The following is a 13,038-nucleotide window of genomic DNA, read 5'->3' as shown; positions in this document are numbered from 1 at the left end:
TTTTAGAAAAAAAACTAAAAAAAAATGGAAAATGAAAATGTCTCTAAACAGTTCAAAATAAATCGAAATATTTTGAAAATGTTATCGTGTATAGAAAATGGAAATATAAACAACCATTGAAAATTTCATGTATCTACGGTGATTTGTTTTAAAGTTACACCAAAAACCAAAATCGATTTTCTCGAAAACAGATTTTGCTTAAAAATTCCCGTTTTTCCTTAATTTTTCTTTTGTTTTTCACGGCGCTTGTCAAAACTATTGGAAAAATTTTACTTTTGAGCCCCCCAAAGTACCAACTAGATTCACTTTCCTATCAGAAAAGGTACTGTTGAAGAAAATCCAAGCACTTCTACTGTCCTAAAAGGTGATGACAGACACAAAAAAAAAAAAAAACACACATCATTGTAAAATCAATACATTCATCGTTCCACTCAGAATCTAAAAGTGTATCAAATGTTCAAACTTTTTTCAAAGCGTAAGATTTTTTTTTTATTAACATTTTTGGAAAAAAGCTAAAAATTATGAGTAAGTATAGTCAAGTAGATAACTGTTTTGCTGTGTATAGCTAACAGGTGTCAAGTATATCTCGTCTTGAGTAGTTCACTTCACTGTAATGGATGTATTAAGCTTGAATTCAAAGATACATAGTAAATGAAAATTTCATGTATCTACGGCCATTTGTTTTAAAGTTACACCAAAAACCAAAATCGATTTTCTCGAAAACAGATTTTGCGTAAAAATTCCCGTTTTTCCTTAATTTTTCTTTTGTTTTTCTCAGCGCTTTTGAAAACTACTGGGAAATTTAAATTTTGACCTCCCCAATGCACCAACGATATTCACTTTCTGATCGAACAAGATACTGAAGTTGAAAATCGTAGCATTATTTCGACTACTTATCGTGTACACAGACACAAAAAAAAAAAATTAAAAAAAAGACACACATCATTGTAAAATCAATACATTCATCGTTCCACTCAGAATCTAAAATAAAAAATTTCAAAAACAAAAAAAAATTTCACTCATCTTTACTTTTAAGTCTAACTTTAAAAACATTTTAACTTGAAATCATAATAATTTTGAATTTTCTAATTTTTATATAAATTATAATTTTGATTTAAAATTTAAATATTATGAATAATTAATTTTAATTTTTAACTTTTAAGTGCTTTTCTATAATGCGCGTTACTATTATAACTTGAAAGTTAAAAATTATAAGTTATAAGAATGTAATATATATTCTGTATATAAAATTTATTGTTTTTGATTAATGTTTTCAAAAAAGTTATTTTCCTCTTGTTTCCAAATAACGTTTTTGATAATATTGTTTTTTTTTTTATATGTAATAATTAATTTTAATTTTCAGCTTATAAGTGCATTTCTATATTGCACGTTATTATTATAACTTAAAAGTTAAAAGTTATAAGTTATAAGAATATAATATAAAAAAAAATATATATATTATCAAAAACATTATTAAAAAAAAATATAGAAAAATATTTTTAAAAACGTAATAATCAAAAACGTTAAACAAAAATGATATTTTCGCTGGTAGACCACAATCCGGGGTAGAGCGCATACGACAAGATAGCTAAACATAAATTAAATTATATTACCTGGACACTTGATATCCATAAAATATGAATTTGGACGAGGTACAAGCCGCTTCAATTTATGGCTACGTAAGTCTTCTACAGCAGATGGATGAAGAATACTTTTTGCTAACTAAATAAATACATTTTATTACAATCTTTCTACATGAAAAAGAAACATAAAATGTGAATTTACGGTTCTTTAAAAAGTATACAAAGGAACAATATTAATACAACTACCCAATTGTTAAAATTATATATGATTCACTAACTTATGTTAAAATTATAAATTTACAAATAGTGACAAAATAAACTGTAGTGTGCATCGTAAATTAATTTGAGCTAATTTTTAGCATTATAAATAAGATTCATACTTTATACTATGTATTAACTGTCGAGTAACTATTAATAGGTACTGTAGGAACTCAATATTATGGTGTTCTTAACTATTAAACTCAAATTGAATGGAACAAAAAGTACTATTGCTCAATTAATTCAATCTGTTTCTATTTTAACATTATTTCAATATTAATAGAACATAATATTAATAAGTCGGATTGTGGATTAACTGCTAATAAACAACGTGAAATATATACTCAACAAAATGAAATTACATTAAAATGGTTTGAACATATTTTATATTTCAATATAGGTACTTACAGGCATTTTAAATCAACACATAAATATATTTGTACGCTAGTCAAGAACCGCCAAATTTCCAAAATCATTCACGACTACGAAACGGGACTGACAATATTGTCAATTACTAATTTCTATGAAACGTGCAAAGGAAATTGGGTGACCGTCAACGTGCATAAGCTGCGCTTTATAATTATTTGTATTTGCACAATTGATAATTACACAAGAAAAGAAATAATTATTGCACTATCCTTACATTACTAATAAATTATATCTATATGGTATAATATGGCATATCAGCATATTATTATGGTACACACCGTGTCGTGTTTTCCATATATTTAGTTATATTACGTATGGTGTATTCCGTTTCAGAAACCTGTACGTGAAGTACGTAACGTCATCGGCAATTTCACATGACCGTCGTGTCTTAACCTCAAACATCGGCGATTTACTGATTTCGTTAGATTTTCGTGAGTAAAATGTTGATAAAATATAAAACGTTTGGAATTTCAATTAATTTCGTGAATTTAAAAAAATTATATTACGGTCGTCGACTCTGTAAATTGCACATTTTAAATTTTACCAAAGAACGTTTCCCGAATTCATTGTCAAAAACCGTAATGGTAACACTCGGTTAAACATTTCGCTCCTCCCACTTATACCGCGGTCAAACATAACCTGTATGTCTGTATTCCTTTCAGTCGTCGTGCAGTTTGTTTACATTCTGTAAGTCGACCGAGCCATTCTTTTCGTTTATCCCGTCGTGTTACACTAACGTCAGAGACACAAGATGGGTAAGTAATTTTTATCCGTTTACATCCGCTTAAATATTTGATCTACACTTTTGGACTACACTTATTCGATTAATGTCGCGTCGACGGCAGCCGTTTTTTCTCGTTTTGATCGGGTTACCGGCGTCTGGCGCTCATAATTTAATTACATTACTACTTGCAATACCTATGTATTAGGTACTCGTGCGCCCTAATAACGTCGACGTTTTTCGTTTAAGGTATATCCCGTGATACATGGCACAAACGCAGGAAGACCGGAGGCAAGCGCAAGCCCCTCCGCAAGAAGAGGAAGTATGAGTTAGGTCGCCCGGCCGCCAACACTAAGGTACGAAATTTGTGCTAAATATTAACTTATATGTGGTCCGCAAGCATCTGATACGCAGATCACTTCGGTTTGCTCCAGTAAATCAATCAATTCCATTTCGATACATGTTTAAACAGCATTGATGATGAGACAAATGACTGAATACGACGATATAATGACGATATTCATTATTTATATTTCACCTCTAACGTTCTGATATGCTTTATTTAATCCATGTTCGATGTACTTCTATAATATTATCGTTATAATACTATGAACCTACGAAATAACGTTTTGTGTCATAGTATGTAGAAGAAATAAATTCTAGCATTTATGATGAGATACTTTAGTCTGTATATTTTTGAAGATATATTTAATATTTTTCACCTCTAACGTTCTGATTTGCTGAATTTATGATCCATGCTCAATATAGGCATTTGGTTTTTATTTGTAAAATTAATTGTTAGGAATTTTCAATATAGTATTTTTATGTACCTTTGGTTGAAATGACTAAAGTATAGATGATGAGACTTCTATCCGAATATTAATGAAGATTTTATTTATTATTTTCACCTCTAACGTTCTGAATTTCTGTAATATTTATTTTAAAGATTCCATACAATATATATTTTTCTATTAAAAAATTGTAATTTAAGACATAGGCATTGCTTTCTAGGAATTAGTTTTAAATTCCAAATATTAATGAGTTTCAACTAAAGATTTCTGCCTATTTATGATGAGATTTGTTCGTATGAAGAACTAATGATTAGTTTAATCTACCCGCTTATTAATATCCTGAAATAGATTATGTAGGTATTTTAGTTTTTATTAGTTAAATTAAATAAATTGTTAGGAATATTCAACATAGTAATTGTATGTACCTTTGATTTAATTACTGAATTTTATGATGCGACTTATATCCGAATAATAATGAAGATATTGTTAACTATTTTTCACCTCTAACGTTCTGATTTTTTGTCTGCGAATATTCAAATTTATATTTATACAAAAATGCACACATGATGAGACGTTTAACTGAATAATAAATGACGATATTTACTATTTTTCACCTCTAACGTTCTGATATGCACTTATTGTAGATCTAGTTTATTTTATTTTCGATATTATTTTCTCATAAACAAATGTTAGGTATTTGAGATCTTTTAATTTATTTTCTAGGATTTACTTTTTAATTCCAAATTTTATTTAGGTGTAACTAAAGTCAATTTTTGTCTATTTATGATGAAATTAGTTATACTGAAGAATTAATGATTAATTTTATCTATCCGCTTATTAATATCCTGAAATAGACTGTATAGGTTTTGTCTTGATGATATGTATTATTTTTTTTTTTTTTAAATAAATATATATATATATATGATTAGTAAAGTAAATAGTCTGTACAAAATGAAGTATTACCTATGCAATAAATAATAGATTGCAATACCTATAATATATCCTAAATTTTATTTATTTATTTTAAATTTTATATTCTAATGAATTAAAAATATGTAAATTATATATTAATTTTAATTTGTTTTCTTGGAATTATTTTTTATTCCAAATTTATTGAGCTGTAACTAAAGTCAATTTCTGTCTATTTATGATGAGATTAGTTATACTGAAGAATTAATGATTAATTTTATCTATCCGCTTATTAATATCCTGAAATAGACCGAAACGTTTTTGACTGATTATACTATTCTATTCAAATAATATTGAAAAAAATAACTTATACTTTGTATTATATCCTATTTGTGATGATAAATTAAACTATGACATTCAATGATTAGCTAATATATCCGCTTATTAATATCCTGAAATAGGACCCTTTACACTAATATGTCAATATATTTTATTAGCTATACTGAGTTTGAATAATATTAATATTATATATCAGTTTTATTCATATTACTCTTAATTATTTTTAGCTTGGAGCCCGTCGTGTACACATTGTTCGTACTAGGGGAGGTAACAAGAAATACAGAGCATTAAGATTAGATCAAGGAAATTTTGCATGGGGTTCTGAAGGTATGTTACAACTATAAAATAACATTGTGTACATTTTTTTCAAAATTTAATTAAATACTTATTACTTTAGGTATTTCTGCTAAAACTCGTATCATTGATGTTGTCTACAACGCATCAAACAATGAATTGGTCAGAACCAAAACTTTGGTTAAAAACGCTATTGTTGTAATCGACGCAACACCATTCCGTCAATGGTATGAAGGCCATTACGCTTTGCCTATTGGAAGAAGGAAGACTACAAAATTAGTACGTATTTACTTATTATTAAATTAAAAGCTACTTTATAATGAAAATGATAACTTCCTTATATCATTAAAAAAAAATTACAATTTATATTGCTCAATGATGAACCTTCATTATTGATAGGAATTGCCGTCTGACTAACTGATGACCGTGTACTATCTGAGAGCACAGTTCCTTTTTCATGTATATAATATATTTAATCAAAATTAAAATGATGAGTAATTTATCGGTTCCTGATGTTTTCTTATGACGACATTATTTATTCCGCAGCGCTCTGATGTTAAGTTAAAAAAAATAAATCTGTTATGATGAACCTTTCTGATAGGAATTGCCGTCTGATAAATGATGACCGTGTTCTAGCTGAAAGCAGAGATGTGAATAGTAAACTATATCAATTTATAACTTAAGAATTATATTATTTCCGTTATAATTTTATATAATATAACATTTAAAAAAAATGATGAGTAATATTTCGGTTCCTGATATAATCATATGAGGACATAACTTATTCCGCAGCGCTCTGATGTTAAGTTTGAAAAATATATCTGCTATGATGAACCTTTCTGATAGGAATTGCCGTCTGATAATTGATGACCGTGTTCTAGCTGAAAGCAGAAATGTGAATAGTAAACTATATCAATTTGTAACTTAAGAATTATATTATTTCCGTTATAATTTTATATAATATAACATTTTAAAAAAATGATGAGTAATATTTCGGTTCCTGATATAATCATATGAGGACATAACTTATTCCGCAGCGCTCTGATGTTAAGTTTGAAAAAATATATCTGCTATGATGAACCTTTCTGATAGGAATTGCCGTCTGATTATTGATGACCGTGTACTAGCTGAGAGCAGAAATGTAGGTATCCTATTCAAAACATGTAGATAACCATTAAATTATATATAATACTTAGTAGAGAATTAATAAAATATTATTTTATAAGATAAAATTTAAATTCAAATGATGAGTAATATTTCGGTTCCTGATATAATCATGAGGACATAACTTATTCCGCAGCGCTCTGATGTATGTCAAGTTTGAAAACAAGAATCTGCTATGATGAACCTTTCTGATAGGAATTGCCGTCTGATAAGTGATGACCGTGTACTAGCTGAGAGCAGAAATTTATTCCTATGACCTGTACAAAATGTGTAGGTTACATTATACAACAGATGTGTAAGAATTAGATTATTTCTTTTACAAATGTATTTAATAGAACATTGAAATCCAAATGATGAGTAATATTTCGGTTCCTGATAATAACTATGAGGACATAACTTATTCCGCAGCGCTCTGATGTTTAAGTTGAAAAAGAAAGCTTTAGAGATCTTCCTGACAGAAATTGCCTGATTCATGAAAAACTCTTTTTTTATGAATACATATTAATTTTATTTGTATGGTTTATTATATTTTATTAATTTACTATATTTTCATCATCAGCCTTAATTAACCTCATTCTTAATAAGTTAATAATTATTACTTCATATATCATTATGTTCAAAATTTCTTTTGTAAACTACGTTTTTGATCTATTAATTATAAACCATGATCTTAATTGTATTTTTAAATTATTTAAAGACTGAAGCTGAAGATGCTGTATTGAATAAGAAACGATCAACAAAGGCTGAAGTTAAATACAAGAAAAGGCAACGATTTGCCAAAGTTGAAGCTTCAATTGATGAACAGTTCCAAACCTCTCGTCTATTAGGTAAGTACCATCAAATAATACTAAAGAAAAAAAAATGTTTTGAACGCCATGATGATTTTTAAGTTTATAATGGTGATATTGCAATTTTTGATATTAATCGTTTTGATTAATATCAGTCAATAATATGAACATTTTTTGTCATAGTTACACTGAGCGTTTTTTTAAGTACTTTACATAAAATGTTATGATGTCAAATTGTAAGTTTAAGATAGTGTAATATATCCTGTCTTATGATGTTTTCATAGTTACCCTGAACTATATTTATGTACAAGGCTTCCATTCATAATATTAAAATAATTGTCTAAAACCACACTATTTGTAAATATAATGCAATACTATGATGTTTAAGAAATCTCGTTAATATGATTTTTATATGAAATGTGAATCATTTTCTTCTGAGTATTGCTTTGTGTATTTAAACCATTTTGTGATGTTTTTAAACCCCTAAAATATGTTATATTTTGTCATAGGTGTGTTTGTGGCAATACCTACTTACAGAATTTTGAATTGATAATAATAATAGTAAAATAATTATCACGCAATATGGACGAGCTAAATTTTTTGGCTTTTGATTTCAGGATGCTATAAACAACTGTCGACTCTTCTAGGTTATTCGATAACAATTAACTATACTCTGGCCCCAACTAAAATTGGTGTTTCTGCACAATCCCGATTCGAAACCTTTTCCATAGGGTAATTGGTTTTGCTTCTCTTGAGGGTCTGAGTATAACTTTTGTGTTCATAAAAATGTTAAGGAATCTGGAATTAGCATGTATTAATTTAAGAGATTTTTTTAAGGGATACAACAATTTCTAAAAAAATATTTTAGTCATTTTTACCGGGGCTGACTTTTATAGGTTACCATGACATTTACATTGGCCACATCTGTGAATAAATTGTAGACATGCCTATGTACTTTATTAAAAATATGACATTAAAATTAATTTTTGAATATATTATTTAGCATGCTTGGGAAGCAGACCTGGTCAATGCGGACGTGCTGATGGTTACATCTTAGAAGGCAAAGAATTGGAATTTTACCACAGGAAGATCAAGGCCAAGAAAGGCAAATAAATAAATGTTATTTTGTAATGATGTTCATGTTGTTCTGACATTATTAAATAACAAATGTTTTTTGACACAACTAGTTTTTACATTTTTTATTTTTACAAAACAATACTGTTCTTAACCTTAATTTATATAAAGATATTAATGCAAGATGCACAATATCCAATCCTGATAATATTAAATCCAAATTGGTGATGCTAGCGGATCAGTAATTACTCCAGCTATAAGACTGACTTTGGTATGTATGTCCATCACAAAGTAGACAAATGGATTTGACACAACAAAATCATGTTCCACATATTTGCGTTGGATTTCATAAACTGAAAAATATTGGAAAAGAATTATTAATAAAAAAAATAAAATCATGAAATAAGCATTAAAATAAAGGGGATACATGTTTTTAATGTATTTATCATCATATTATGTGCATACCAAAATTCTAGTGGTGATTATATCTTTCAAAACTGGTTTTCAAGCTATAACTTACTGTTTATGATAAAAATAAAAAATTAACTGACTGGTATATCTATATTACAATATAAGAGTATAAAAATTATCCTAGTATTCAAATATAATAAAAAAGAATAATGACTTTTCATTATTGTTATATGAGATCATCGAAGAGCGACAACTTTGATCTATCCAAGCTACACTGCATAATTGCACTATTTAGTATATACTGTATAAACAGTGGCTAAACGTGTATCTGAGTATGTCTTCTAACACGGCCAAATGACAAAAAAAAAAACTAGCGGAGCTATTGTATGATCATAAGCTGTGATAAGGGTCGTGTGGGGGTGTCGAAAAACTTGGCTGAAAACATCAATAGGTCAAATTGTTTCAACACTAAAGAAATTAAAAACTAAAAAAATAATTTGATTAACTATTATTTTAAACTTGTAATGTAACTAAATTGAAAACAAAAAAATTTGTACATTTATGACTGCAGACAGTTTTTTAGTTTCACATAGTTTAACTTAAACATGGTCGAGGTTCGTCATGTGTTGGATATAGAACTATAGAAGGGCAGTATAATAGGTCTCGAGGCGCATCTTAGTCCTGAGCCCTGGGGGAACTAGGTACCTACTGGTTACTACTCACCATGTCCAGAGAAGGTAGGGGGGGCGATGCTACCGAAAAACAATGGTCTAGAACTCTCGAGGCAACTGATATTTTTCACGGTGCTTTAACGTGGCCTCAGATGATCAAAAAAAGACTCGCATTACCTTCCGTGTGTATGATGTATCGGCGTATCGTACATAATGTTTTGACATAGCAATGTCCAATATTTAAATTGTTTAATCTACCTATCGTGCATAATTGCCTTTAAGGACATTTTTTGCTTGTCGAATTGTTGTTTTTTTTATATAAACATACGAAAAATAATATGGATAGGAATTATCGGTCGTCGGACAAATCCGATTTTCTAACAAACTGTCTGCCTTGGCAATATCTAAATTAAAAGACAACGATCGGTCATGCACTTCAGCGACAATCGAGTCTATCGTTTTTTATATTTTTAAGGCATCTATCTATACGTCAGTATACAACATTACCATCCGTTGACGAAAATAAAATAGGTTACAGCTCCGATTCCCCCCCCCAACCAAAAAAACATACAAACAACAAAAATAATTGTTGTATTATCCTCTTACTCTATTCCAAATTATAAGACACTTTTTTTTGGCGCACGCGAGGTATGGTATAAACGTTGTGACAATACTGAATACAGTTCATTATGTATTAGGGTTCTAAACTTGAAATATTTCAATGAAATTATGAAAAATATTTTTCTTTTTTAATACATGTTATGTAATAGATTATTAGAAACAATAAATTGATTACACACTAGAATTAAAGGAAAACATTATTTTTGTTGATTTATTATTTGATATTTGTATGTTCATTATGCAGTGCTGAAAAATATTCCTTACATTATTTTGAGAATAACATTTTTTTACATGAGTTTTAAAATATTGTTGTATGTGAATCATTAGCGATCCAAAATATAATGATTTGAAATAAACTTGAGGTCAATACCAACAATGAATGAAATAATGAAAAAATTTTCATTTTTCAGAAATTATAAAGTGTACAAAAGTCGTATAATGTGTGTGTGTGTGTATGTGGCTGAGTGATGCGAAGGGGCTCTGGGCTCATTATTTAATACCTAGTTCATATAATTTGTTATAAGCCGTATACATTTGTTAAACAACTTATAAATTATATGTAAATATGTTACATATTTTCTTTATTTCATACTTTCATACAATAAACCAACTTTTAAAAATGTTCACTTGGAAGTTGACTACTATAAACTTTTAGATATAATAAACATTTTATTTTTATTTTTCATCAAAATGAAACATTTTATGAAAAATTCATGAAATATTTCAAGAAAATAAATTTCATGCAATTTTAAAACCCTATTACGTATACACCGTGGACCGTGGTGTTTCGTGACGTGAAACTGTAGAACTACAGTGAACTGTATTGTCACAACGTTTTCACCATACTCCGCGTGTGTCAAAAAAAATTTTGGTTTTTTATTTTGAATAAAGTGTAGAGTAGTTTTATACCTAATATTACCTATTGAATATTTTCTTAGAAAACTTAAATCTATTTTAGATTTGCCATGAACTGCTTACCTATCTAGCAACATTAATATTAATATTATATTAATAAAAAACCTCGCATCTATGGTTATACCTTTTTGGATATTAAAAAGAACAAACAAAATCCTATTTGTCGAAGCCGCCTGTGATGAGTAGTTAATCCCGTTTTTTTTCCAATAAAAATTTTTTTTTTCATTGATATTTAAGCCCGGCAACTATGTTTATCAGGTGCTTTGTTTTTTGTTTGTTTGTAGGGGAGGGTACTGTTGGTTTTTAGACACGTGTGTAGTTTTGGCAGATTTTTTAGTGGGCACCCGTGGGTATCTGCCATGCCCAGGTGGGGGGTGGCGGCACTTCTCTCTGGACACCGTGACTTGCCCGAAGAAAAATGCCACCCGTGAACAGAGATTTGAACCAGCGCCGGTGTGCGTCTTAAGTTGTAGGCGCAAATAGGGGGGCTTGGGGGCTAAGTCCTCTCAAACATTTCCTACATTTTGTTTTAAGCTTATTCAATATTATCAAAGTAAGGTTTTAGCCCCCCAAAATTCCAAACACTATTTGTGTCTATGGTCACAACCGATGCTTTAGTCCACTTGGCCACTCCGTCCCCCAATTTTAAATAATTATTTAATTGACAATTGTTAAGAGGCTGTCAGCGCACTATTTGTTTTCTCTCTCTAGCTCACACGCAACATAGACAAAATGGATTTACGCAAAATCATTTTTTATATGTGTTTATAAGTTATCTTAGAGTAAAGTCACCCATGACAATAAATATAGAGAATAATACTTTTGAGGGAATGACATATCGATTTGTCTAAATATTTTCTTAAAACAATTTAAACATCATTTAAATGTACAACATTTTTTTATTTATTTTGAAAGTCAAATAATAATAAAATATAAAATCGATATGTCATTCCCTCAAAAATATTATTCTCTATCTTTTTTTTTATAGGTGACTTTACTCTAAGATTACTTAAACGCGTAGAAAAAATGATTTTGCGTAAATGCATTTTGTCTATGTTGCGCGTGGGCCAGAGAGAGAAAACGAATAGTGCACTGACGTTCTCTTAATAAAGAAAAGTACTACGAATTCGCTATTTGTTTACCCCTGTGTACAAACTATATGAAATGTCTAAAATAAAACACCTTCAATTGAGGGCCTCATTGCCTCGATGGTGATTATTGGAACAAATACTCTATAACAAATACGTCCGACTCTGTTATAAATGGTGATGACAGACATTACTGTCTATACATGTGAGGCTAGTATAGGGTCAGATTTCCTTTCTAGTTTCTACACAGTTTTCATTGTTTTGTGTTTAAGCCTTCGGGTCAATGGTTATTATAATAGTAGGTAGGCAAAAAATGCACTAAAGAGCCTAATTTCACTGTTCTTTAAATTCGTCTAATAGCCAATTATAGGTAAAAGTGTATAACACTTGTTTATAATTACTATGTTGGGTTATCTTAGGGTATAATAATGGTATCAATAAAAAAAATGTAGTTTTAGTATTCTATAACAATTTTTCGTCATCTCCTGAAAACGACATAAAAGTGTGGAATTGGTCCTTGTTCTTATCTGTAAGTGTTTCCATTATAGTTTATAAATACAAACTACAGCCCTACAAGTTGGGCTATATATAAGCCCTTTATACCAGATTATTTAACTAGTTTTATACAAAGCATCAACAATATATTATTGGATAAATAACTCCTTAGAGTCTTATATCTTAGATGAACATAATAAAATGTATAGGTAGGCTACAATTGGCAATTGCATAATATTATATAATTAAATATTTAGCTAGATACCTTTAGAGTCAAATAGATAAATGTCCAAAAAACAATATGTTGAGTGCTGCTATAAATTCGACGCGTATGTATACGCATATATAGGTACACATACCTATAGGTACCAACGTACCATTGGTTATGATATTTAGGCTATGAGCTATCTATAATACACGTGAGATTATATATTAATTAATAATCATAAATTATATAATACATGGACACATAATGACCTTAAGGGGG

General features: G+C 29.0%; 3 protein-coding genes across 3 annotated transcripts in view; 1 reads left to right on the top strand and 2 right to left on the bottom strand.

The window, feature by feature from the left end:
* Rps27-2 (ribosomal protein S27-2) overlaps nt 1–2,572 on the bottom strand; it is a 5,474-nt gene extending 2,902 nt beyond the window's left edge. The window contains exons 1-2 of the mRNA NM_001135945.1: nt 2,250–2,572; nt 1,614–1,722 (exon numbers count right to left, since the gene is read on the bottom strand). Of these exons, the coding sequence (NP_001129417.1) occupies nt 1,614–1,722; nt 2,250–2,255 (115 nt within the window). The 5' untranslated portion in view covers nt 2,256–2,572. The remainder of the gene's footprint in view (nt 1–1,613; nt 1,723–2,249) is intronic.
* Nucleotides 2,573–2,926: 354 nt separating this feature from the next.
* On the top strand, nt 2,927–8,455 carry LOC100158866 (40S ribosomal protein S8-like). The gene is given in 6 exon segments (NM_001326618.1): nt 2,927–3,025; nt 3,241–3,347; nt 5,258–5,357; nt 5,428–5,603; nt 7,186–7,315; nt 8,280–8,455. Coding segments are annotated over 6 exon segments (627 nt in total). The 5' UTR covers nt 2,927–3,021; the 3' UTR covers nt 8,390–8,455.
* The window catches only part of LOC100160930, a 23,557-nt gene continuing 18,841 nt past the window's right edge, over nt 8,323–13,038 (bottom strand). The window contains exon 8 of the mRNA XM_001946822.5: nt 8,323–8,703. Within this exon, the coding sequence (XP_001946857.2) occupies nt 8,561–8,703 (143 nt within the window). The 3' untranslated portion in view covers nt 8,323–8,560. The remainder of the gene's footprint in view (nt 8,704–13,038) is intronic.

This window comes from Acyrthosiphon pisum, chromosome A1, assembly GCF_005508785.2.
Source record: "Acyrthosiphon pisum isolate AL4f chromosome A1, pea_aphid_22Mar2018_4r6ur, whole genome shotgun sequence".
Lineage (NCBI taxonomy): Eukaryota > Metazoa > Arthropoda > Insecta > Hemiptera > Aphididae > Acyrthosiphon > Acyrthosiphon pisum.
This window is presented reverse-complemented; position numbering and strand designations above follow the sequence as displayed.